The sequence below is a fragment of the Adiantum capillus-veneris genome, chromosome 20, assembly GCF_014529385.1.
Source record: "Adiantum capillus-veneris isolate H3 chromosome 20, ASM1452938v2, whole genome shotgun sequence".
In the NCBI taxonomy this organism is placed as follows: domain Eukaryota; kingdom Viridiplantae; phylum Streptophyta; class Polypodiopsida; order Polypodiales; family Pteridaceae; genus Adiantum; species Adiantum capillus-veneris.
Window position 1 is genome coordinate 68,727,972 of NC_140950.1, and position 25,691 is coordinate 68,753,662.

Consider the following 25,691-nt stretch of genomic DNA (forward strand, 5'->3'; position numbering starts at 1 on the left):
TGTGAGAGAACCACCAAGCAAACTTGTAGAGGTACTTTGACCATATAAAAGAAAGACCACCTGTGAAATTTTTGGCCCAAATCCTAGCCTTTGCATTGTTTTTGCAATGTAATCCCAAAACACAGTGTGAAAGGCCTTTTCAATGTCAACTTGCAAGACCAATACATCTTGCTGGGGTGTATTTTTCATATTCCATGCCAATGATAACATTCGCGAGGTTGTTTGTGATTTGCTGACAAGATATGAAACCATACAGGGATTGATGAAGTCCTTGATGTAGGAAATCTTTAATATGATAGGCTATCATTTTGTCCATCAATATGTAGACCATTGGAATAAGAGTGTTGGGCCGCTAGTGAGAAAACTGTTCACAGAAAGCGTGCTTTGGCAATAGCTTGAGCAACCCTTCGAAAGGGAAACATCCTGCTTCTCTCAAGTTGTATTCATCGCTTAAGGTGTTCTCAAAAGGACAGGAAGAATTTAATTGTAAGCCCATCCCAACAAGGAGATTTCCATCTGATTAAGTTCATCAAACTTGCATGCAACTTTGCCTCAGTGAAAGCAATTTCCAAATTTTGTGTTTGCTGTATGGAAATGATGGGAGCAACATGCCTAGAAAAAGATCGCGAGCTTGTTTGGATTCTTGCGTAAGAGGGGGCGGGGCTTCAAAGCTCTTCCCAAAGTCTGCCAACTCATGTATGGAAGACGTCCACTCCCAGGAGGGAATAACTCCTTCTATGTCCTACAATTAACGAGAGTGATGCAAATGCTTGAAGAACTATTTGGAGGCACAACCTTTATCAGTAAAATTGTGTTGTTGTGCACAAATCTACCATTTAACCAATTTCCTCTTATCATCATGTTGTGTAATAGTGTGAGCCAAAAGTAATGCATTAAGTTCAACAACCAAAAGCGAGGAAGAATTAGCCATATGCATTAATTGTTGACATGTACCCTTCGCTTGCTAAAGATTTCGGCTGCAACTCCTCCCTAAATAACACTGCCACTCCCCCTGATCCCTGCCCTCTGTGCTTTGATCGTGTCTCATGTCTGCAGGTTGTCTCCCATATGTATCCACTGATGTGAGGCATAGACTGCCCGGGGGCTTGATGTGTCTTAGAGTAGAAAATGATGTCTCTCCCAATAAAACTATCCTCAAAAGCACCCACATCAAGGCGCATAGATCCATTGCAATTCCAAGTAGCAACTTTGAGTGTGGTCCCATAGGTCTCGGACCGTCATGTGGAGTGTCGCTCCAAAATCATCACTCTTCCATCTCGGTAAAAGACAATCTTACCTTTTTTCCTTGCCGCTCTAATCTTCGACATTGCCTCCTACATATGAGCGATCTGCGAGAGTGTAAGGTCGTCCTCGAGAAAGATGCCCGTCTTCTTAAGAGTTAGTCTCTTCTTCAAAAAGTCATTCGCTTCCATGGAGGGAAAATGAAGGATGAGTGCCCTTTCTTTCGAGGTTTCCCCATTGCTTCCATTTTTCTTATTGCCCACTCTCTCCAAGCTCTCATGTGCATCAGCTCATTGACCCCAATCAAAGTCATGAGTTCTTTCACCTTCTTGTCCATATTATCTTCGTCTTTTAAGGCCACAAATTCTCACATGTAAAGCGCGCACACGTCTTATTTGCTCCTCTTCTAGTGTCATATTAATGGTTGGTGTGGACGTTGTTTCCTTGCCTTTTCCTTTCTTGGCAACCTAGATCCATTTTTTGGCCTCATCCGCTTTTTTTTCAGTCTTTGTCCAAGAGGTTGCCATTTCTTTGTGCTGCTCTTGTCCCTCTCTGATGGCCTGCACTTCCTCTTTAATTGTGTTGAGTTCTTCTATAAACGAGGGTTGCACTTCTCCCTCTTCAAGTGTGTTTCAAGATCACACCTCGGCAAGCTCTTTCTTGGGTAGCACAATCTCTTCATCTTGGGTCTTCACACGATCTTCCAGTGGTTATCTTGCCTTCTTGGACCAACACACGTTCTTTGAGCATCTTTATTGTGCCCAAGAGGTTGCGGTTTTATCTTGTTAACGGTCTTGGTCATCTCTTCTTCGCACTTTTGAATGGAATCCTCTAAGGGGTCAGCTTTGTCACACTGTTTCTACATGCTTGATAGCTGCCGAAAGCGAGAGGGAGGAAGGGGTCACACCCACTTACATTCTGTGCAATTCCGAAATTACTAAAAATCTGAGAATTTCTGCACTGCTGAGGTTTCTGAAAATCTTAAGACTTTGCACTTTTGAATTTCTGAAAGTATGGAAATCTGAAAATTTGAAAATTTCAGAATTTCTTGCCTCTCTAAATGTTAGAAAGGCTGAACACAGGTTTGAAATCTGAACGTGCAAGGGGGGGCAGGGCTGGGCTGAAGGGGGGGGGGGGGGGGGGGGGGGGGGGGTGGGGGGCGAGGGGGTGGACTGAGGGGGGCGCAAGGGGGCTGGGCAGAGGTTGGCGGGGCAGGGGGAAGGGTGAGAGAGAGAGAGAGAGAGAGAGAGAGTGTTATGAAATGAAATGTATATTAACGTCTTCAAAAGGCCAAAGTGACCTATGAGACCAGAAAGTTACAATGTGGTGGATTTGATACAAAGTTACAATGTGGTGGATTTGATACAAAGTCAGATTAACAAGATGACAAAATGACATAATGACAAAATAAAATACTGTAGAATCCTAAACTGCTAGGTGTGAACTAAGCAGCTAAACAGCTAGCTAGGATAGCTAGATCACAGGAGATCCAACATCGGTCGCTGGCGAATCTCATCAATCTCCTGCATGGTCGGTAGTCTGATCGGGCATCGTGCATGTCGAGCCAAAGTGATCCGAATCCTCTGATGTAGCCTCCGTAGATATTGTGTAGTCCTCTCCAGTCGTGGGCGTCTGGATCTCCCCAGCTCAGTCGCTCGGTCGATTAGTGTGCCTCTGGTGTAAGGCGACGAGCTCTGCTGTGGTAGTAACTCCTCCGGTTGTCCAGTGGCAGCTCTAAAGAAGTCTGTGATTTGTCTCTGAGACTGGCTAGTCTCTCCTCTCATCAGGCTCTCTCTGTGTCTGCGTAGCTCGAGCAAAAACAAACCCAGGTATCTCTGATCCTTGTACCGCATGACTCTAGAGAATGGTCCAAAGCCCTCTCTGAACAAGCAATGGAAGCGGCCTCGTATCTCGTAGTAGACGGGGCAGTGGCATGTGTAGTGCAACTCTGTCTCAGGCTCGATGTCACACAGGGGGCATGTCCTGGCCTCTGCTGATACTCCGCTGTATCTCCCAGTCTCGATCCGCAGCTGGTGTGAAGATGTGCGTATCTGGCCAATAGCACATCGTATCCCATGAGACAAGTGGGTGTCCATGTATCTGGGCCTCGTCACAAAACCATCCTCCGTAAGCTGGAGGAGATGCTCTCTGTAGAAAGCCATCTTCGTGCCCAGCTCCTGTGCTGGCTGTATCCATGTCCTCTTGGTGTCTAACTGAGTCAAGTCCTGGCGAATGAGCCTGGTGATCTCGGACTGTGTACGAGTCAGAGAGGGCGCATCCAGTGAGTACTAGAAGGGAGGCAATCTGTCTATGCTGAACCCATGCGCTTGAAACCATGATGTCATCTCCCCATACCAGCAAGCTGTATCTCCTTGCATGGCTAACTGTCGAAGGACTTGCACATCTGTCTCTAGGAAGTTCCCACATGCAGTGTATGAAGGAGACAGATCTGGTGAGCGCCTCAACCACTAGTGGGGGGGCATCTAGCTCTGCTCGTACAATAGCACGTGGTACTGAAGCCTTGGCTCTAATGAGCCGCGAGATCATAGAGACCAGAGGCTTCTCCATGTCCCCCCATCCATCACTGCGGCCTATCCTCCCGTGATGATCCAGTGAAGGTCCCCAAATCTCAGCTCCATAAAGCAATGCAGAAGCCACCAAAGTTTCAAAGAGCCAAAGCTTCGTCCGAGGCTCCTGAAACTGAACCTGTGAACACATCCTTTCCAATCTACCCAATGTTTGGGCTCTGGTCAATCTAGTCTCTTCTGCCCTCCTCAATGAAAATGCTGGCCCACTAAAAACCACTCCAAGGTAAGTGTAAGCATCTGTATACTCCACCTTCTCCTGGCCGTATGTGAATGCGGGCGCTGACTTCCTGATCCACTGTGGGGTGGTATTAAATACCATGACCTTGGTTTTATCAAGGTTGACGGACAAACCACTTTCCTGGGCAAACCTATGCAAAGCATCCAAGTGACGTTGCATCCCCTCCGGAGAGTCGGAGATCAACACAATATCATCAACATATAACAATAGTGGAATCCATGTCCCTGCCAGCTGTGTACCTCTATCACCATCTCTCTCAATGTAGTCAGAAACCTCATCCACATACATACCAAATAGAGTAGGAGAGAGCGGGCAGCCCTGCTTCACCCCAATAGTGGAGTAAACCGGTGTGGATAGACCCTTTGGGGTGCGTACATGCCCCACTACTGACTTGTATAATGCCATGACCCCCCAAATGAGCTTTGTGGGTACTCCCATCTGCTGTAATTTGCACATCAATATAGCTCTGGGCACTGTGTCAAATGCTTTGTGGAAATCCACAAAGCTACAACAGATCCATCTCCCACGCGATCTGCTCTCCTCAATGATGGCTTTGAGTGTCAAGATATGGTCAAGAGTAGAAATACCCCTCATGAAACCTGCCTGCCCGGCTGCGCGTATCCCCTCCCTCTCTGCCCATCTACTCAGCTGCTGCTCAAGAATAGATGCGTACAACCGTGCTAATGTGTGTCCAATCATGATAGTGCGATAATTCCCAAGCTCCATAGGGTCTCCCGACTTGAAGATAGGTACAAATAGTAGATAGGCTCCAAGTATAGAGAGAGAGAGAGAGAGAGAGAGAGAGAGAGAGAGAGAGAGAGAGAGAGGATATTAAAATGTTTATTAACATCTGCAAAAGTCCTAAAAGACCTATGAGACCCTAGAATTACATCATCATCCAAATGTCCCATATAAAAGACCAAGAGTTGATTTGATTTGGTATTAACGTCCACGGGGGGCCAGAAATGACCCATGGGACCTCAAAGTGATACATAGTCTCCCCTCACGGGGGTGTATGGTGTGGTGTGTGTGATTCTCTTTTTGTGTTCCTATGAGTGTCTTTTGATGCTCAAGTATGCGGGTGAGGTATGTTCTGAGACCTGTAGGGGAGGGGTCTGTCTTGGATAATAGGTCCGCAAAGGTAGAACAACCGCTTAAAAGTGGTTGAAAATTAGCCCGGATGTGAGCGTATTCTGTGCATTCCAATGTCACATGTGCTTCATCTTCGGGAGCTTGCATTGTACATGATGTGCATATCCGTTTAGAAGCATCAATTTTTCAGCCAACCCTCTGTTTCTATTTTGAGTATATGTGACCTTGTGCGCATCAAAGAGATGGCTCTTTGTGCCATGTGGGACATGGGTGTTCGTATGTGGGCCTGAGCTTCCATTGGGTTTGTGCTATAGCCTTCCCAATACTTTGTGTTGACATGCTTGCAATAGTATTCAAATTTCGAGCAGTGTTGCGTTGTCTTTCACTTGGTGTGGAGGCTATTTAGTAATGCAATGTCAAAATTCAGCATGTGTTCTTTCTCCTTCCACATATGCCTCTACATTCCATTTAGCGAACCATTTCTTAATGTCCTGTATGAGGCTCGATGACAGAAATTTGTTTTTTTTTTTGGTCTTTTGTGGCGCACATCCCGTTTCCCACGCAATACGGGGGATTCGAGTAGTAGGCATCGCTTTGACCTTCATGATATACATGTACATTTTTTGCAATGCTTTCATTTCTAGTGGTCTCTTGCTTGTCTCCAAGAGTAGCACGGAGTATGGTGTCGTCTTTTTGACCCCCATGTGTTGACATAGAAACTTTTTCTGAATTTTTTCAATTTCATTCCATGTGTGGGCTGAAATGCTTGCTCCCCAAATTTCCACTCCGTAGAGGATGGCTTGCACCACGCATGTCTCAAAAATGGTCGCTTTTATCTCCCATATTTTTATGCTCCGTTGTGTGCACATGTTTTCAAATTGGTAGTACTTGGCATGGCCGATGTCAATTCTATTATGTGCGCATTGTCCCCAAGCATAGTTGCACGGGATGTCAATCCCCAAGTACTTGAAACTGTCAACTTTCTCAATTTGTTTCCCTTGATACATGAGGGGGCCGTGGATATCCATCTTACGAGTCTTTACAATCATGAACTTTGTTTTGTCTACATTGATTGATAGACCCACATTTTCACAAAAAGCATGTAACGCATCGACCAATTTCTGTAGAGCTGTAATGTCACGGGCGAAAAGAGCCAGATCGTCTGCATAGATGAGCATGAGAAGTGTAAGCATCCCGATGGCTGGTTCATCCCTTGCAAAAGTCCTAAAAGACCTATGAGACCCTAGAATTACATCATCATCCAAATGTCCCATATAAAAGACTAAGGTAAAACATGCTAAATTACATCATCATCTTAAAGCCTGATCTCTTTAGTAGGCGGCCACCATCACATGCATGAGAGAGAGAGAGAGAGAGAGAGAGAGAGAGAGAGAGAGAGAGGCTTGCATCAATAGAGGCAGAACATTGTTTCAAGAACAGCACCTAATTAGAACATGATGACAATAAAGTTGTAAACAGTTTGAAAACTGGCTGTTTATTACACCCGGAATGTTACAAGCCTCGACAGTAAAGTATACAACCAGCCAATTGATCCTATTTCACTCTGTATACACAAATTATAGCCTCAGATGCACATGGATTAGAGTAATGTATGCTATAGCTGACATTTTGCCATTGCTATCAATTCTTCCATTTCCTTCAATTGCTCGGTCAATCTCGACAACTGACAAAAGGCTTCCTCACTGTTTGAAAAGCCAGCCACTAGCTTGCTGGATAGCATGGTGCAATCTCCCTGAGAGTTCATGACAAGCTGCTCAAGCTTTGATAAGCTCATATCCAAGCTTGACTTCTCTTTAAGGTTGCTCTGAATGAAGGGTACTGAACCAACACTTCCTACACTGCTTCTTCGTCCTATCTTTTCAGGGGTTATAATCCTATCCAGGCTCCCACTTCCTGTTGGATTAAAATAATTGCAAAGTAAGATCGACCACAACAATCGTGCTTAGATATCACACAGAAAAGCCTGAAGAAGCACAGAGAAAAATTTGCAGAAAACAAGATGAGTCAGTTTTGCTTTATTACCAATGCTACTAAGCTGTTTGATTGTGGCTTGTCCAATTGAGCCTTTCAGTTCTAACAGCTGCATTAAGCCGGCTGCAACCCTGCTAGCTGACTCTATCTCTAGCCTCACTGTCTCTATGAGATATTCAATATCCTCTTTCGTGGCCTCAATTTCAACCTGTGTAAAAAGCCAAAGTCCAAATCAGTGGGCTTCTAAAGCTGGGAAACAATATCTACAACATGCCCATGACAAAACTTACTGGCTTCGTGAGACCTGACTTCACTCTCTTAATTGCCCATTGTCGAATGTGCATGTCTGCATCTTCTTCCTCCTCTCTGAGACCAAAGAGCACCTCCACATCCAGGCCATTTTGCATTGCTGGTCCATTCCTTGGCTCATCATTTGCTGCACAATTTAGCACTTCTGGCTTTGTGCTTGAGCTATCAGGAGCAATTGGCTTGATGAATTCAAGACCCTTAATTCCCACCTGCATTTCAGGCAAATGCAAGATGACCCAAAATAGGATCCAGAAAACCCCCAGAAAAATTTTCACAATCCTAAATAATTATCACATTCTAAGGTCCCTTTGTAATCACTCATCCCCAAACATATGCATACAGCAAACTGTCTGCCCATGGTCTAAATTTACCAATGGGTACTTAGTATGAGGATACATAAAGTACATGTAGAGAATTCATGTAAACCCCAAAAGAGTCGACAGTTAACCCTAACACTAAATAGTCTTTTGAGTATGAAAATGCATTAATCAAATGCTCTCCTAATTTCTCACATCCCCCATTTAGTAATTTAATCTCTGGACACAAGACTCCGTGACAAAGCGAAGTCTCACACACATTTGCACCAGATAATGTAGGCATAACAAGTCAATCATGTAGGCAGACTTACAACTATTTGTTTCACAGGATGTTTTACAAGCACACTGAGATTATTCCCATCCAAGTCCTCCTGACCTCCTTGAGCAGTAACACTGAGACACTGAAACGCAGTGTGCCAGCACCTCTCCCTTCTCAGATAGGCATCTCCAACACCTCCAAGATCAGCTTCAAGAGCGAAAACCCAATCTTTCAGCTGAATATTGATCTCTATTGCATCAGGAATTCCAATCTCCCAGTCTGCCACACCACTCACATGGTCCTCTGAGTAAACAAAAAAAACATGGCTGTATTATTTCATGTCACTAATTTTACTGACAATGCAAAATTGGTATTGAATTTGGGTGGCAGTATACAAACCTTGTTTTGCAATCTGAGGGGTAGATCTAAGAAGCCTTGAAAATGGTCCATTCGATAAATTTTTCAAGATCCTCTTCAGTCCCTTCCCAGGTCCACCATCTGGTCCGAGCACACCAAAACGATGGAGAAGTGCTTCACCATACACAATACCCCCACCTAAACGTATGCCGGATACCACAGCTATAACTCTAAGAGACTGACATTCTGCATCTTCTGGCCGGTAAGGGATTACATTTGAGACATTTATGTCTAAGAAACATGGGCTATTCTTGGTAACGGAACTATGATATCTTGAATTGCAACCTGCTTCATACTTGCCATCCCTTATCCAAAACACTGGCCTCAGAATACCTCTGGACTCAAAATTTTCATCCATAGGGGGTTCGAACGACGATGCAGAGAGTTCACTGGTTTCCACACATTCCACCAGAACATCTTTCCAAACCAACTTTGAATCTATGGCAACCGCACCACCAAGAGTTCTATGACTCACTTTCAATTCAATGCCATTCCCACAAATTTGTACTAAAGGTGGCCCCTGCATACCTTCCTTATCAGAGAGGGACTCCAAGAAATTTAGTTCTAGAAGACCCAAACCAAGGCATACAGCAGTGTCACTAGGAGCCATCTCAAGCATGTTACTAAAAGAACCCAGACTTCTCAAGGATGAAACCCGTGCAGCTGCTGGTTTTTTTGATGTCTTTGTGACTTTAAAAAGAGAATCGTTTACTTGACCTAGATGTTCATACATCCTTAGCACAAAAAATAGTTGCTCAACTGAAGTATTTGAGGTCAAATGCTTGCAATGCACTCCAAAGCGCACAATACCCCCTGGAGGGGGTACTGTTATTATTGGCTCACTATCTCCAGTTACCATTGCTGCTTCAATACATGGTTCTGTCATTTCAATGCACCTCCATAGACCAAACGACCAGTCAGACTCAAGGGGGCCACCTGTAGCATCAAGGATATCCGTTTCAAGTGCAACACTCAGATGCATAGCCCGCATAACCCATCTTCTCTGGCTTGCATCAATTGGCTGCCCTTGCCATAACATGAAGCATGCTGGATCTTTATCCAGCTCGAGACTTTTTAAACTTAACGAGGGAGATTGAACAAAGACAAAATCATCCACATGCAACCTTGCCCCAGTAAAGTTCTGACTACTAAAATTATCCGGGATCTCGCCGTTCCTCTCTGTAGCCTCTACAGGAACTACCAGGTCTAATTGCTTGAGAAAAAAATACATGGAATCCACAGAAGTCGTTGCTATGACTACTCCATGATCAACAACCACCCCATCTACTAGGAAGGAAGCCAACCGCAAGCATGATTCCTCTTGTATTACAAGCTGCAGAAGAAGGATGCAAACTCTATTAGAATTTGTTTGTTCTTTTTCTTGGCAAAACTTGATAGCACATACTACCTTCAAAGGTTGGCATTGTAGCACTGTTTGTGATGCCAAAACTGGAGGAGCAGGCGACGGGACTACCTGAACTGAATACATACACAGCATCGGTACTGAAGCATTCTCACTTGTTGAGTTGGTTATAGGAAATATTCTTGGCCAAAGCTTTTCACTTGCTGCAGGAGACAAACTGTATTGTGTTAATAGCCACATTAATTCATCACAAAAATGTATCTGCGTGTGCTCATACATACTATGCATGTATGTGAACACATGGACTCTTTTATTTTCTTTTGGGAAGGGGGAAAAACGAAACGAAACGAAATGTTAGATTAAACGTCTTCAAAAGGCCAAAACGACCTATGAGACAAAGAGTTTCATCCCAACAAAATCTCATACTCTGTCTGGAAAGCTATGAAAATAGAAAATGAACAGAAAAATCTAAAATCTAGGTATGTCATACATTGATGGGTAGGTGGGAGGCATAACAGAGTAAACATGGTGGACATCTAGTAATTGATCCATCCTGACTCTAGGTAGAGTCCATCTTGTCAAGATGGAGAAAAATAGGTAAAAATAGGATTTGGATAATGTAGTGGCAACCTCTACAATCGGTTTCAACGTGTCGAGAGACTTGTCAATGACACTTGAAGTTGAAACAATTTGTCCAAAATTTTCGACAAAAGGAATTGAGAAATCCCATCCACCCAAATAGAGAACTACTAGGGTGGGGAAGATGAGAGCTAGAGACTATCATATACATCAATACACGGGAATTCATCACAAAAACGTATCTGTGTGCGCTCGTATGTACTATGCATGTATATGAACGCATGGACTATTTTCTATTTTTGTTGGGAAGGGGGAGAGAAATGAAATGAGAAATGTTATATTAAACGTCCCCCCCCCCCCCCCCCCCCCCCCCCCCCCCCCCCCCCCAAGAAAAAAAAACCTTTGTTCTCTCCTCCTCCTCCCTCCTCTCCCTCCCTGCCCCCTTCTCTCCTCCTCCTCCTCCTCCTCCCTTCTCTCTCCCTCTCCCACCTTGCCCCTTCTCTCCTCCCATCTCCCTCCCTCTACCACCCCCCCTCTCTCTTTTCATCCTTTGCTTCCTCGCGCATCAGCTACCACGGTGCTCATGGACATCACAAATCATGCTCTATCCCTCTTTCCAGCTGCCCTCCGACCTCCTCTCGATCCTGATCTAGTGACCTCTCCTCGGGAGGTCTGTCTGGGGCTTCTCTGTAGCCACCAACCTTTGTCTTGCTACCCGTCTATAAACAAGGATAGACAGTGCATGTACCTGTCTATTTGGTTGTCTCTGTCTCATCAATGTTGTGCAGCTTCTAACTTTGACCCCTCTGATCTCTATCATGTTGTCAAGCATGGCTCTAGTGCTGCGCAGAACTCTGTGGGGTTTCCTACAATTGTGAGGGTTGTCTCTCCCTACGACCAGTCCGTCTTTGTTGTTGCCCTCTAGAGCAAAGGCCCCATCTCATGACACTTAAGGCACTGGTTCGGTCTGCCCGTAACCACAATGTTCTGTGAGTGCAACACCCCTTTCCACTCAAAAGTGATGGTATCTTGAAAGATTGTGGATGGGGTGGTAGCCACCTTTATAGATGGCATAGATGTTTCGGTCTCCACTGAACACTTGAATGGTATGCCAAAGATAGAACCCATCTGCCTCATGTTTGGGAACCAAAAGCGTGTAGGCAGCTCTCGAAAAACTATCTTCACAGGATACTTCAAGACCTAATATCTATCCCCAAAAGCACCTATGTAAAATCCTCCTACCACGAATGCAAAAAAAACCAATTTGTCCCCAAAGCCGAGAGGAGTGCGGCTCACAACCCTAGAGGCAAGCTCCTGTGATGAGAAAATAGCAATGAAAGTAACTCTGTCAAGCAAGATGATGTCCTCCACTTTGCCTTCATTTGAACTTACTAGAGTGCACGTGAACCATTCCCGGACGTTGACATGAGCATAGGAGCATCCGACCAAGCGGTTGATAGCTCCTCTTTGAGAAAAAACCTCAATACGATCACCTATTTTGTGCTCTAGATCCTCTAATGTTATGAACGTACGTGCCATAGCACTCAAAAGAGAAAATCCGATGAAGAAAGATCGAAACCCGAATCTTGAAACCCTTCCCACCTCACTCCTTGAACCTAGTGATGGTATAAGAGAGTGTGTGTTAATGTGTGAGTGGATGTGTGTGAAATTGTGTGTCAGGTGCAGCGGAAGTGTTTATGGATTTAGCTCGGATCTAGTACTCCGCACAAACACAAGGGACACTTCGCTTCACTTGAAAGAACTAAACTGAACTGAAAGAAAGAGAGAGTCAAGAGAGAGAAAAGAGACGACACAAGAATGTCGGGTCCCAGACCCTCAAGGACCCCCTTTCTCTGTTGCCGGAGCAAGTACTTTCTTTATTCTTGTACAATGCTGATACAATGATGCTAAATGCTGATGCTAATGGATACTGATGCTGTGGTACTTGATGATGACGATGTCGACGACGACGATGACCATGACGACGTTGACAACGACGATGTCAAGGCTGAAATCTGAAAACACTGATGTGATCTAAAATCTAAAACGCTGATCTGATCTAAATCTGAAAACGTTGATTTGATTTGATCTGAATCTGATCTGAAATTTGAAAATGCTGAACTGATCTGAGGTTGAATCAGAAAACGCTCGTCTAATCTGAAATGCTGGTGATGCTGGCTTAAAAATAGGTGCTGCCTGACTGCTGGGTGCCTGCCTCCTTGTGTCCCTGCTTCTTCTACCTCTACTGAGTGCCCAATGGGTTTCTTTTATAGTTCCTTTAGCCATTTGCCCTACCTACATTCCAACAAGGGTATATGAAAAGTCACTTATTAATAAATGACCTATAAGAGGCGGTTCATGCGGTAAAATGCCTGCATGATGAAATGTTGTCCTGTGCAAGAGAGGGCAATGCAACTGTGATTGCTATTGATCAGATGCGCACATCATTGTGTCAGTTAGAGATTGAGATTGGAAGATTCACGAGAGTACCAACAGAGGCCACGATTTGCGAGTTGTGTCATATAGAGCCAAAGACAGAGTTACATCACATATGTCATTGTCCAATATACTATGAGATACAAGGCCGCTTTCATTGTCTATTTGGAGAGGGCTTTGGACTACTAGCTAGAGTCATGAGATATCAGGATCAAAGATGCCTTGGGTTGTTTTTGCTAGAGTTGTGCAGACATAGGGGAGTCTCTTGAGGAGATCAGGCAGTGAGAGACATTCACAGAGAGTTGAAAGAGCCATTAAGCTCTGGAGAGCTAGACGCCCACGTCAACGAGGGCAGCCACGACATCGACAGAGGCTCCATCAGAGAATCAGGACTATTCTAGCACATGGGAGACGTCTAGTACGACTATTTACAGAGGCAGACATTGACGATGCTCTTTAGCGACCGATGTAATACATTCTCGGACATTGATGATGATGATGATGATGATTTTAGTTTTTACTTTACTTCTTTTTATTTTGTGCCCAAACATTGTATTAGATCCACCAAGATTGTATCAGCTTGGTCTCATAGGTCATTTTGGCCTTTTGAAGACGTTTAATAACATTTCATCTGTGCGCGCGCGTGCGCGCAAGGTTTTCCAAAGAGAGTCAGAGAGAAAAGAGGAGCATTATATCTGCCAATGCAAAGCATCGGCAGGCGTATCCATTGCTTACTCAGAGAGGGCTTTGGCCCCTTATCCCGCATCATGGACTACTATGAACAGAAGTGCCTAGGTCTCTTCTTGTTGGAGATCCGTAGACTCAGAGAGACTACCCTCAAGAGCATAGGACCTACACATAGAGGATCCATACAGAGACAAATCACTACTTTTTACAGAGGGACTACTCGAGATGGCCCACCATAGGTTACCCATTCACACCCTCGTTTGGGCAACTTCTTGATTGAGCCAACTAGCTTGGGCCCTCAAGATGCCCAAGGGTCCAAGGATTTTCAAATCGTAGTCTACATCGGAGGCTACGGAACATTGTTGAGGGACATCAAGCACGCCCCCCAGAGAGCTGACCATGGAGGACATTGAGGCCATACTACAAAGACCCATGAGAAAGTTCACAGGATGATCACCATTGTATAATTTCTCCATTGTACACCTCATTAGCCCCCATGCGATTGTACCCCTCCCGTAGGGTAGGCTTACATACCAACAGATTATAGGTACCCTCATTTATTTTTATTTTAATGTTCTCCAACCATTGTACTAGAGTCACACATGGATGTAACCTTTTGGTCTCATAGGTCATTTTGGCCTTTTCAAGACGTTAATATAACAATTCATTTCATTTCACTTGTCTCTCTCATCGTGGGATCCAGGCCATCATTGAGAGAGGCATCAGGGCTACGTGCACCAGGACAGGCAGGGTTTCGATGCACTTTCTCGACCATCGATCACATCTTCGTGCTTCGTTGCCTGATCGACGGAGCGAAAGCACGGAAGAGACACTCTACTGCTGCTTTGTGGATTTCTGCAAAGCTTTTGACACCATCCCTAGAGAGAGACTCTTTCACCATCTCCAGGAGCTACAGATACCATCTGAGATGATATGGTGTCACCAGTGTGTGACTACTATCTATCCTTTTTGTTGATTTCTTTCTTATTATCTATTTACTTTCACTTTTTGGAAACACCCCTCGGGAAATCTAACTGCCCTGCATTGCATAGCTAGTGTGGAACTGTCCAGAGGGAGTCCAGGCCTGAGGGCAAGAGAGCACTAAGGTTGGACAAGGACTATGGTTAGCCAAGTGGGGTCATTGACTAGCCAAAGTGGAATCCTTTGCTACAGAGGCTACATTTCAGTTCTGGATGTGGCCGCAGTGTACAAAGAGGGTCGGATGACCTAGAAAGATACAATGGCAGCATCTCCTAAAATTTAGGGAACTGCTATTTTGGGACCTGAAAATGTCTTCGCGTCATTACGTGCAGTTTGACATGGGGATCATTTTGTTACTCTGTGGCCAAGTCAACAGAGGCTGCAGGTGAGATATTTTTAGACCCGAGGGTCTAAAGCGGGAAAATGCACAAATGAGTGACACTTGGCACTTTGAGGCCAGTTTACTACTTATAGAGAAGGCAAAAACGTGATTTATAGTTGGGAGGCTCATTTTGCAAGTCTCTGTCACAGGTTAAGAGCTATGGAGTGCTTGCTTTCCCTCTTATGCACAGTGCGGTGCCAGGAGTGATGCCCTGCACGCTACGCACTGCCCTCTCTCTCCCCTTTGGCAGTATGTTATGCCCCTCTAGTGGGCTCTTCATTTGACCAATGTACAGTTGTGTGGGTTCATGCGCGATTGCCGAGGCAAGAGCCTCTTGCACAGGTACTGGATTAGCTAGCAGCTAATCCCCCCGCAGGTACAGGTGAATTCGGAGAGGTTTCACGCCAGAAATCTCGTCCGATTTAAAGGGCAAGTAGCCCTACAGGTGCGGGAGCTCGAGGACTTGCTAGGGATGCGACCGGCACGCGGAACGGAGCCCGAAACAGTGAATTACAGCCTGCTGTGTATTTTTGCAGGTTTAGGGTTTTGGCCCTAAACGGACCCTAATACCCCCAGGAGGTTCGGGGACGCAAGGGAACCGCTGTACAGGCGATCTGGCGCATTTTCAGGGCTGAAAACAGAGAATTCAGCGTGCTGCAGATTCTCGCCAGGTTTTGCAAAGTGCCCGTATGCTTCGGGAAAGTCGGTCAATGCGTGGGAATACTGACCGTGAAGGGTTCTAGTACAGTTATGCTGCCGAAATCGGGCTGGAACAGTGGAAATTCAGCCGAGTTTGTGCGGGGCAGCTTGTAGGAACCACAGCGTTTATTCCCTCTTTTGAACAATAAAGAAATACCGAAAGGGGCGCCTAAGTTAGGGGCCAATCTGGTGTCTGTCTACTCATACAGGTGCAATCTAGCAGCCTGTATCCCTCTCCCCTTTGTTGTGTCTTGAAAGTACAGGTAAAATAGACGACTAATAATGGGTGAAAGCTAAATCAAGGTTTAAAGTAAAGTCTACCGCCCTTTTTGGATTGAACAGGCCGGTTTCATGGTTCCATCGACGGGATTAAATCACTTTTTCCCATAGAAGTGAGCCTTGGTCAGTTTTGGACTTGAAGACACAGGGGATCATAGACCAGACACAGGGAATTGCAATTATGGCTGACAGACCAGATGATGTGACTGAAGAGGTTTCCTCTTCACAGGGTCAACAGACACATGAAGTGGGTGAGTCCTCAAGACCACCACAGACTGATGATGATATATTCAGGACCCAGTTGGCTACTGCTGTGGCTATGTTCACACAAGTAATGCAGAATCCGAGGTTTTTAGCCTTTCTGCAACCTCCGGTTCCGTCTCAGCAAGTTGGGTCACTGGATCATATTCAAAAGCCTGTTAAGGCTCGAGCACAGGTGATTCATACCGCACAGTCAATGGAAACACCTGTACACTTGACGGAGAACATGCAGTCTCCACAACGTATGCCTAAGGTGCAAGAACAGGTGGCTGAGATGCCAGTCTTTCAAGCTGTACCAATTCAGCCCGCCACCTTTCAACCGCCTATAACTGGTTCTAATGGGCAGGGAAGCAACTTACAGGCTATGCAACAAGTCTTCCCACCACCTTCAGTACACCCTGGCTATTTTGGAGGTGGATCGGTATTTCAGAGCATGGCTGGTCATGCACCTGGAATTCAGTTTTACACGCCAGGAACAGTGTTTGGAGGTGCTCAAACGATGATGCCTAACCCCATGTACAGTGTCATGGGTATGCAACCAGGGTTTCAAAGCACTCAGGGACAATTTGGGATGCCACAAGCAAATTTTGGTATGGCTGGAATTACAAATCAGCAGCCAAATATGGCGTTTCCAAGTCAAGTTAATAGCGGCCAAGGAACACAGATGAACCCTAATAGTGTTCCCATGTTTCAGTCACTTCCATATGACAATTTAACGCCGCTGGAGAGGCCAACTCCGTACAAAGAAGGTGGCAAAGGTGTGTCATTCACGACCTTTACAGGGTTTGATGACAGGAAGAAGGCTCTTTCATTCCTCCAGCAGTTTGACAAGGCCTATGCAGGGGGAAACTTTACAGAGGCTTCAAAGGTCCGCAAGGCAGCCACTTTCTTGACAGGGAATGCGGGACAATGGTGGACAACTTTATTGCTTCAAGGGCAAGCTCCGTCCACATGGATTTACTTCAAGCAGATTTTTGTAGCAGCATGGTTATCTGATGATTTTGAAGCAGATGTCATGACAGAATGGCACCAGCTTAATGCTGCCACTTGCAGAAATCTGGATGATTACAATCGGAAGTTTTGGAAAGCTCTACTTCCAGTAACTTCCTATAGGTTTGTGCCATTGACAGAACAGATTGAAAAATACTGTTGTGGCCTACCCAAAGGATTGAGAAAATACTGCACGAAGACAAAAGTCACTACTTTGACGCAGCTCATCGAGGTAGCAAACACTGGCAATGGTTTGCTCAAGGGAGAAGATTGTGAATTTAACACTGGCGTCAAGGCAGGATCAGGCAAGAAAAATTCAGCCAAGAAGCACGTTCCCAATGAGGCTCCTAAAGGGACTCAGGAGTCGGCCAACGCAGGGAAAGACAAAGCTACGGCTGAATCAGAAAAAGGACCAGCAAAGAAATGGAAAAGACGTTTTCCTCGCAAGTCAGAAGAGCAAAAGAAGGTCCTGAGGACAGAGAACAAATGCTTTATATGTGAGCAGCCTGGCCACATTGCTTACAACTGTCCTACAAAGAAAAGGCCAGCTGATTCTGAAGACAAGGAGGACAGGAAAGGAAAGAAGCCCATGGCTGGTCTAGTGCCAGATATGGTGGGCGACAAGCCAAATTCAGATGCAAGTGAGCTTTGCAGAGCATGGGGAAAGGTTAGGGATCAAACAGTGCTTATCTTCTTTGATCCAGGTGCTAAAGCCAACTTTATTTCCCCAGAATTGGCTTCAAAGTTGGGAATCAGACCTGAAGAGATGGGGTATACAGCAGAGGCAGGTTTGGCATGTCCTGGCCATACAGAGGCTGTGACACCCATCATTGGAAAGTTGCGTCTACATATCCAGTCCTATGTAGATGCTGAAGAATTTTACATCATGCCACTGGACGGATGTGATGTGTTGTTAGGTATTCCTTGGTTATTTCGTGTACAGGGAATCATGGATGCCTACAACAAAAAGATCACTGTACAGAGCAGGGGAAAGACTCACATTCTGGATGTAAAGCTTAAAGGGGAGTCTATTCCTACTGTATCAGCTTCTGCTATTACTTCTGTAATGAAAAAGCATCTTTCTGCGTACTTGGTTTTTGCACGTGAAGTGTCAGATTGTGATGAATCAAATTTATCTGTGCTAGATAAAGAAAGGTCAATGTTTTTACAACAGTATAGTGACTGTTTTTCCGATTCATTACCGTCTCAATTACCGCCAGAGAGACCCGAGGACCATGCGATAGATTTGGTGCCAGGCTGTAGCCCACCAAATAAGCCTCCGTACAGGGTTAGTGCGGCTCAGCAGAAAGAGATAATGAGCCAAGTACAGGAGTTGTTAGAAAAGGGGCTGATTCAGCCCAGTTCATCTCCATTCTGTTCTCCAGTGTTGTTGGTGCAGAAAAAGGATGGCTCATGGCGTATGTGCATCGACTATCGTGCACTGAACAAGAATACCATCAAGAATAGGTTTCCTATACCTAGAATTGATGATATTATGGACAAATTAGAAGGAGCAGCTATGTTTAGCAGGATAGATCTAAAGAGTGGGTACCATCAGATCCGCATTAGATCAGAGGATGTGCACAAGACTGCTTTTAGAACAACGTTTGGCCTTTACGAATTTTTAGTGATGCCCTTTGGTCTCACAAATGCTCCTGCTACGTTCAATAGGATGATGGACAGAATTTTCCGTCCACACCAGCAGTTTGTTGGTACGTTCTTTGATGACATGATAGTCTATTCAAAGAATGAAGAGGAGCATAGGCATCACTTGGCCATTGTGTTCAAAGAGCTACGCAGTCATAGGTTGCTCATCAATGCAAAGAAAAGTGAGTTTTTTCTGGAAGAGATTCACTTTCTGGGACACATTGTCTCAAAGGATGGTGTCAGAATGGATCCTGCAAAAGTCGAAGCGATCAAGTCATGGCCAAATTTGAAGACGGTGCATGATGTCCGAAGCTTTTTGGGACTATGCTCCTATTACAGAAGGTTTATTCGAAATTTCGCTGAGATTGCTTCACCTTTACATGCTCTTCAAAAGAAGGTAGTCACCTTTAGATGGACACAAAAAGAGATTTCAGCTTTTAATCTCTTAAAGGAAAAGATGACTTCAGATCCAGTCATTGTGTTGCCAGATCTTAGGAAGTCATTTGTGGTCCAGTGTGACGCCTGCGGTAGTAGCATTGGTGCTGTGCTAATGCAAGATGGCAGGGTAGTAGCCTATGAGAGCAGAATTTTGCAAGGGCCAGAGATGACCATGCAGGTCTATGAGAAAGAGTTACTGGCTGTGATTCATGCGCTCTTAAGTTGGAAACACTACCTGCTAGGTGCAGATTTCGTTGTCCAAACGGATCATCAGACCTTGCGATACTTCTTGACACAGACAAAGTTATCTGAGAAGCATATGCGATGGGCAAATATCTTGTCCATGTTCCATTTTCAGATTGTGCATGTGGAAGGCAAGAAGAACGTTGTGGCTGATGCCTTGTCAAGGAAGCCACAAATTTCAGCTGTGTCGATTCCTTATCATCATGAACTTGATGATATGAGAGAACAGTATGCAAATGATGAAGATTTTGCAAGGGTCTTCGAGCAACTAATGGATGGACAACGTCATGAACACTATCTTCTTAAAGACGGGTTCATGATGATGCATGGTAGATTGTGTGTCACAAAGCCATTGCGACGCAAAGTTATGGAAGAGAGTCATGTCCCACCGTATGCAGGGCATCGTGGTATCGATGCTACAGTTAAAGCGGTTGAGACATTCTTCTATTGGCCTACATTGAGAAGAGATGTGGATGCCTTTGTGCGAGAATGCCTAATATGCCAAAAGGTCAAGTTTGACAGGCAAAAGGCACCAGGGTTATTGCAACCACTACCTATTCCAGATAAACCATGGGAAAGTATTGCTATGGATTTTATCTTTGATCTTCCGAGAACGCAGACAGGAAATGATGGTATTTGGACCATTATTTGCAGATTCAGCAAACAGGCTCATTTTATTCCTGTCAGGAAGAAGATAAAGCCAGATCAGATGGCACGCTTGTTTATGAGCAATATTTTCAAGTATCATGGCATGCCACAGTCGATTGTTAGCGACCGTGATCCACGCATGACAAGTTTGTTCTGGAGAGGCTTGTTTGAGAATATGGGCACCACGCTCAAATTCTCTTCGTCATTTCATCCTCAAACAGATGGGCAGTCAGAAGAGGCAAATTCTACTGTCCTAGATCTGCTGAAGTGCTATGTGTCAGAGCATAAAGGAAAGTGGGAGCAGTATTTGCCATTGGTGGAGTATGCATACAATAATACAGTGCATTCATCAACTGGCAAGGCACCTTTTGAGATAGTTGAAGGTGGCAAGAAAGTTCCTCCCATACTGCATACAAAAGACAAGATATTTGAAGCAGATAAGTATGTTCAGGACATGGATGAAATGTACCAGAAGGTCAAAGTGGCCTTAGAAAGGACTCAGGCAAAACAAAAGAAAGCAGCTGATCGTCACCGTCGTGAAGTGGTATATTCACTTGGTGATTGGGTGCTTTTACGCTTTGAAAAGGCAAGGTTAAAGAAGATGAAGGGCAAGGAAAGACTGTTTCCAAAGCTCAGCATGCGTTACTATGGGCCTTTTCAAGTATGCGACATAATCAGTGATGTTGCATATAGGCTGAAATTGCCTGACAGTTGGAAGATTCACAATGCGTTTCATGTGAGTCTTCTCAGACCCTATGTGGGTGATGTGCCAGAAGATATGCCAGCTGAAGATCAGCCGGAAGTCGAGGAACTTGACGAGATCTTGGTCCCTGAACAGATTTTGGCACACAAAGAAAGGAAAGTGAAAGGCAAGGTTACTAGGCGTTACTTGGTAAAGTTCAGAAACTATCCACCAATGGATGCTAAGTGGATGGAAGAAGGTGAACTTGCAGAGTCACCAACTGTGTTATCACTTTACCTGGAAGCCTTCGATTTGCAACCTACCTTGACCCCTTGAGTTTCAAAGCTAAATGGATTGTCAGTGTGACAATGGCTTCTGAAACAAATGATGTACAAGGTATTTAAAGTGAGCTCAAATCAAATACCTGTTGCATGAATGTTAGAGCTGTACAGATTGTCAGTTTGGCAATTGCTCTTATGGAATGTCCAAAAGTTTGATTAGTGCTATAGAAGTGAGTATTTCTTGTCAGTTTGTCAAGGATACAGTGATTGCTTCTATTGAAGAGTACATGTGTAACTGCATTCTTAAACTGTCGGTTTGGGTATGCTCGAAAGTGTTACGGGATCCAACGTGTACTATAAGACAGTGGCAAAATGTGCAGCTACCATTTTGTCATTGGAAAGTTAGTGACTCAAAGCAATGGCAGAGTGTGAAGCTACCACTATGTCATTGGGACAGGGTTCACACGCAGGCAATACATGAGTCGACGAGGTGTTGAATACACCAGGGTTGACAATGAGCATGTATGTGTCGTATATGTGTTGACAGGTGTTGAATACATCAGTGTTGACAGTAAGCATGTACGACATAGATGCAAACGAGGACGTTTGAGATTTCAAGAGGGGGGTATGTCACCAGTGTGTGACTACTATCTATCCTTTTTGTTGATTTCTTTCTTATTATCTATTTACTTTCACTTTTTGGAAACACCCCTCGGGAAATCTAACTGCCCTGCATTGCATAGCTAGTGTGGAACTGTCCAGAGGGAGTCCAGGCCTGAGGGCAAGAGAGCACTAAGGTTGGACAAGGACTATGGTTAGCCAAGTGGGGTCATTGACTAGCCAAAGTGGAATCCTTTGCTACAGAGGCTACATTTCAGTTCTGGATGTGGCCGCAGTGTACAAAGAGGGTCGGATGACCTAGAAAGATACAATGGCAGCATCTCCTAAAATTTAGGGAACTGCTATTTTGGGACCTGAAAATGTCTTCGCGTCATTACGTGCAGTTTGACATGGGGATCATTTTGTTACTCTGTGGCCAAGTCAACAGAGGCTGCAGGTGAGATATTTTTAGACCCGAGGGTCTAAAGCGGGAAAATGCACAAATGAGTGACACTTGGCACTTTGAGGCCAGTTTACTACTTATAGAGAAGGCAAAAACGTGATTTATAGTTGGGAGGCTCATTTTGCAAGTCTCTGTCACAGGTTAAGAGCTATGGAGTGCTTGCTTTCCCTCTTATGCACAGTGCGGTGCCAGGAGTGATGCCCTGCACGCTACGCACTGCCCTCTCTCTCCCCTTTGGCAGTATGTTATGCCCCTCTAGTGGGCTCTTCATTTGACCAATGTACAGTTGTGTGGGTTCATGCGCGATTGCCGAGGCAAGAGCCTCTTGCACAGGTACTGGATTAGCTAGCAGCTAATCCCCCCGCAGGTACAGGTGAATTCGGAGAGGTTTCACGCCAGAAATCTCGTCCGATTTAAAGGGCAAGTAGCCCTACAGGTGCGGGAGCTCGAGGACTTGCTAGGGATGCGACCGGCACGCGGAACGGAGCCCGAAACAGTGAATTACAGCCTGCTGTGTATTTTTGCAGGTTTAGGGTTTTGGCCCTAAACGGACCCTAATACCCCCAGGAGGTTCGGGGACGCAAGGGAACCGCTGTACAGGCGATCTGGCGCATTTTCAGGGCTGAAAACAGAGAATTCAGCGTGCTGCAGATTCTCGCCAGGTTTTGCAAAGTGCCCGTATGCTTCGGGAAAGTCGGTCAATGCGTGGGAATACTGACCGTGAAGGGTTCTAGTACAGTTATGCTGCCGAAATCGGGCTGGAACAGTGGAAATTCAGCCGAGTTTGTGCGGGGCAGCTTGTAGGAACCACAGCGTTTATTCCCTCTTTTGAACAATAAAGAAATACCGAAAGGGGCGCCTAAGTTAGGGGCCAATCTGGTGTCTGTCTACTCATACAGGTGCAATCTAGCAGCCTGTATCCCTCTCCCCTTTGTTGTGTCTTGAAAGTACAGGTAAAATAGACGACTAATAATGGGTGAAAGCTAAATCAAGGTTTAAAGTAAAGTCTACCGCCCTTTTTGGATTGAACAGGCCGGTTTCATATGGGCCATTCATTCTTTGTATGCACAGGTCATAGGTAGAGTGCCGTGCCCACGTGGAGTATCGGACCCCATTGCTAGCATCATTGGTGTGAAGCAAGGATGCCCCCTCTCCCCGATCCCTATTTGGCCTCTACATCGACGAGATAGTAGATTACATCCTACGAGCAGGCGGGGCGGGCTCCGACTTGGCAGGTACATTAGTCCATATTATGCTCTATACAAATGATATTATTCTAGTTTCTGAGACACAGGAGGGACTACAGAGCCACCTACACGCCTTGGATGATTTCTGCACACATCGAGGGCTCACAGTGAACCTTGGCAAGACCAAGGTCATGATCTTCCACACCTCCAGGACAGTCCGGGGTAGAGCAGTGCTCATGGTAGCAGGTGGACAGGTTGAGGTAGTTGATTCATATGTATATTTGGGGGTGACTTTCACTGGTACCACGGGCAGATTTTCCATGACCCAGGCAGCCAGAGACCGGCTTACACGAGGATATGCAGCTCTGGCCACCTTAAAGCGCAGATGCCACCAGGCCCACTTCCAGGAGCCCCGCACCAAGGGGTGGCTTTATGACACTTTAGTTACACTTGCCATGATGTACGTTGCCGTAGTATGGGCACCAGGACTCTCAGCATCTCTCTGGACAAAGATAGAGCGCCCACAGATCATTATGATCTCTCGTTTGCTCCATAGCAAACCATCAGTACCACACGACATCATCAGAGCAGAGCTAGCGGCACCCCCGATGCTAGTAGATGCCCTCTTCAAGACAGTTTGCTTCATCCAGCGCATGCGAGAGCTTCCACCAGGTAGACTCACACGCAGAGCTTTCGAGGCATCGATACAACTACATCAGGAGGGGGACACTAGAGCATGGTACTCACAGGTCACAGAGTGGTTCACATCCCATGGCTTGGACATCATAGACTTGCCCCCTTTTCAGTATGATCTTGACTCCCCATACATACGCCTCTCACACCATGAGAGGAATCGAGTTCTCAGACAGGATCTCTGACAGCTATACATCCGAGAGACATGGATCACACCCAGAGAGCCTCTTCCTACGAAGAGGCAATACTACACAGACCACTTCCTGACCATCCTAGCAGATGGTTTCATCCAGAGAAAGAGATACATGGATGTCCACATGCCACATAGAGCACGGGCCGCCATTGGACAGCTCAGAGTATCATCACACCAGCTAGAGATTGAGGCAGGGAGAGCTGCACATGTCCCCAGGGCAAAGAGGATATGCAGACTTTGCATAGTAGACATTGAGAGTGAGGAGCATTTTGTGTGCAGATGTAGAGCATATGTGGACATCAGAGGCAGATATCCGACTTTGTTTGCAGATCAGCCCACCTTACACCAGATTCTTCAGTCCAGAGACCAGCGACTTTTCGGCCGCTTCCTTATAGAGGCACAGCAGCATCGGGACTCTCTCCTTCAGACATCATCAATCGTGAGAGACGAGCGCCAGACACAGCTTACAGATTTCTTCCAGAGGGGCACAGTAGTACCACCATCCTAGACTACTCAGAGAGGAGTGACTCTACAGCAGGCTGAGGAGGTCCGAGCTCGCATACGTCCACGTCCCCATGGGCGTAGGGCACCCCGACTTCACCAGAGAGAACCAGGAGATCCAAGAGCGCTACTACAAATCTCTAGAGGAGAGGCGCATCCGAGATTTTGCAGATCCAACCGCCATCCTACGGGGATTGTTCACACCTCACCCACCCATGCATCATGTCTTACACCCTGATTACGGGACTGGATGGAGCTAGAGATATGATAGCATTTCTTTCATGATTGTATATACCCCAGCATATAGGATTGTATCTCTCTCCTATTTTTAGAACCCCACCCTTGTACCACCTCCCTCCTCCCTCAATCCTTACACAGGATAGCTATTTTTGCTTTGTACCTTTTCATCCTTCACAGGATATCCAGAGGACACCCACCCCATGTACTTTGATTTGTCTCATAGGCCGATTTTGGCCTCCTATGGACGTTAAAAACTCTCTCTCTCTCTCTCTCTCTCTCTCTCTCTCTCTCTCTCTCTCTCTCTCTCTCTCTCTCTCTCTCTCTCTCTAGGTGTCTAGTGTCTGCCCTAAAGAAGTCTGTGATCTGTCTCTGAGACTCGCTAGCCTCTCCTCTCATGAGGCTCCCTCTGTGTCCGCGTAACTTGAGCAAAAACAAACCCAGGCATATCTGGTCCTCGTACCCCATGACTCTGGAGAGTGGTCCAAAGCCCTCTCTAAACAAGCAGTGGAAGCAGCCTCGTATCTCATGGTAGACTGGGCAGTGGCATGTGTAGTGCAACTCTGTCTCAGGCTCTATGTGACACAGGGGGCATGTCCTGGCCTTTGCTGGTACTCCGTTGTATCTCCAAGTCTTGACCCGTAGCTAGTGTGAAAATGTGCGTATCAGGCCACAACAGAGCCCACCTTTGCCAGGCACCAGAGGCACGCTGATCGACCGAACGATTGAGCTGGGGAGATCCAAACGCCCATGATTGCAGAGGACTA

General features: G+C 45.6%; 1 protein-coding gene across 5 annotated transcripts in view; it reads right to left on the reverse strand.

Annotated features, from left to right (window-relative positions):
* Positions 1–6,585: 6,585 nt before the first annotated feature.
* The window catches only part of LOC147432678 (amino-terminal region of chorein), a 130,782-nt gene continuing 111,676 nt past the window's right edge, over positions 6,586–25,691 (reverse strand). For all 5 annotated transcript variants that reach the window (XM_086492524.1, XM_086492525.1, XM_086492526.1 and 2 more), the window contains 6 exons: positions 9,863–10,020; positions 8,437–9,787; positions 8,090–8,340; positions 7,443–7,670; positions 7,204–7,360; positions 6,586–7,074 (listed from right to left, as the gene is read on the reverse strand). In XM_086492524.1, the coding sequence (XP_086348650.1) occupies positions 6,776–7,074; positions 7,204–7,360; positions 7,443–7,670; positions 8,090–8,340; positions 8,437–9,787; positions 9,863–10,020 (2,444 nt within the window). In that variant the 3' untranslated portion in view covers positions 6,586–6,775. The remainder of the gene's footprint in view (positions 7,075–7,203; positions 7,361–7,442; positions 7,671–8,089; positions 8,341–8,436; positions 9,788–9,862; positions 10,021–25,691) is intronic.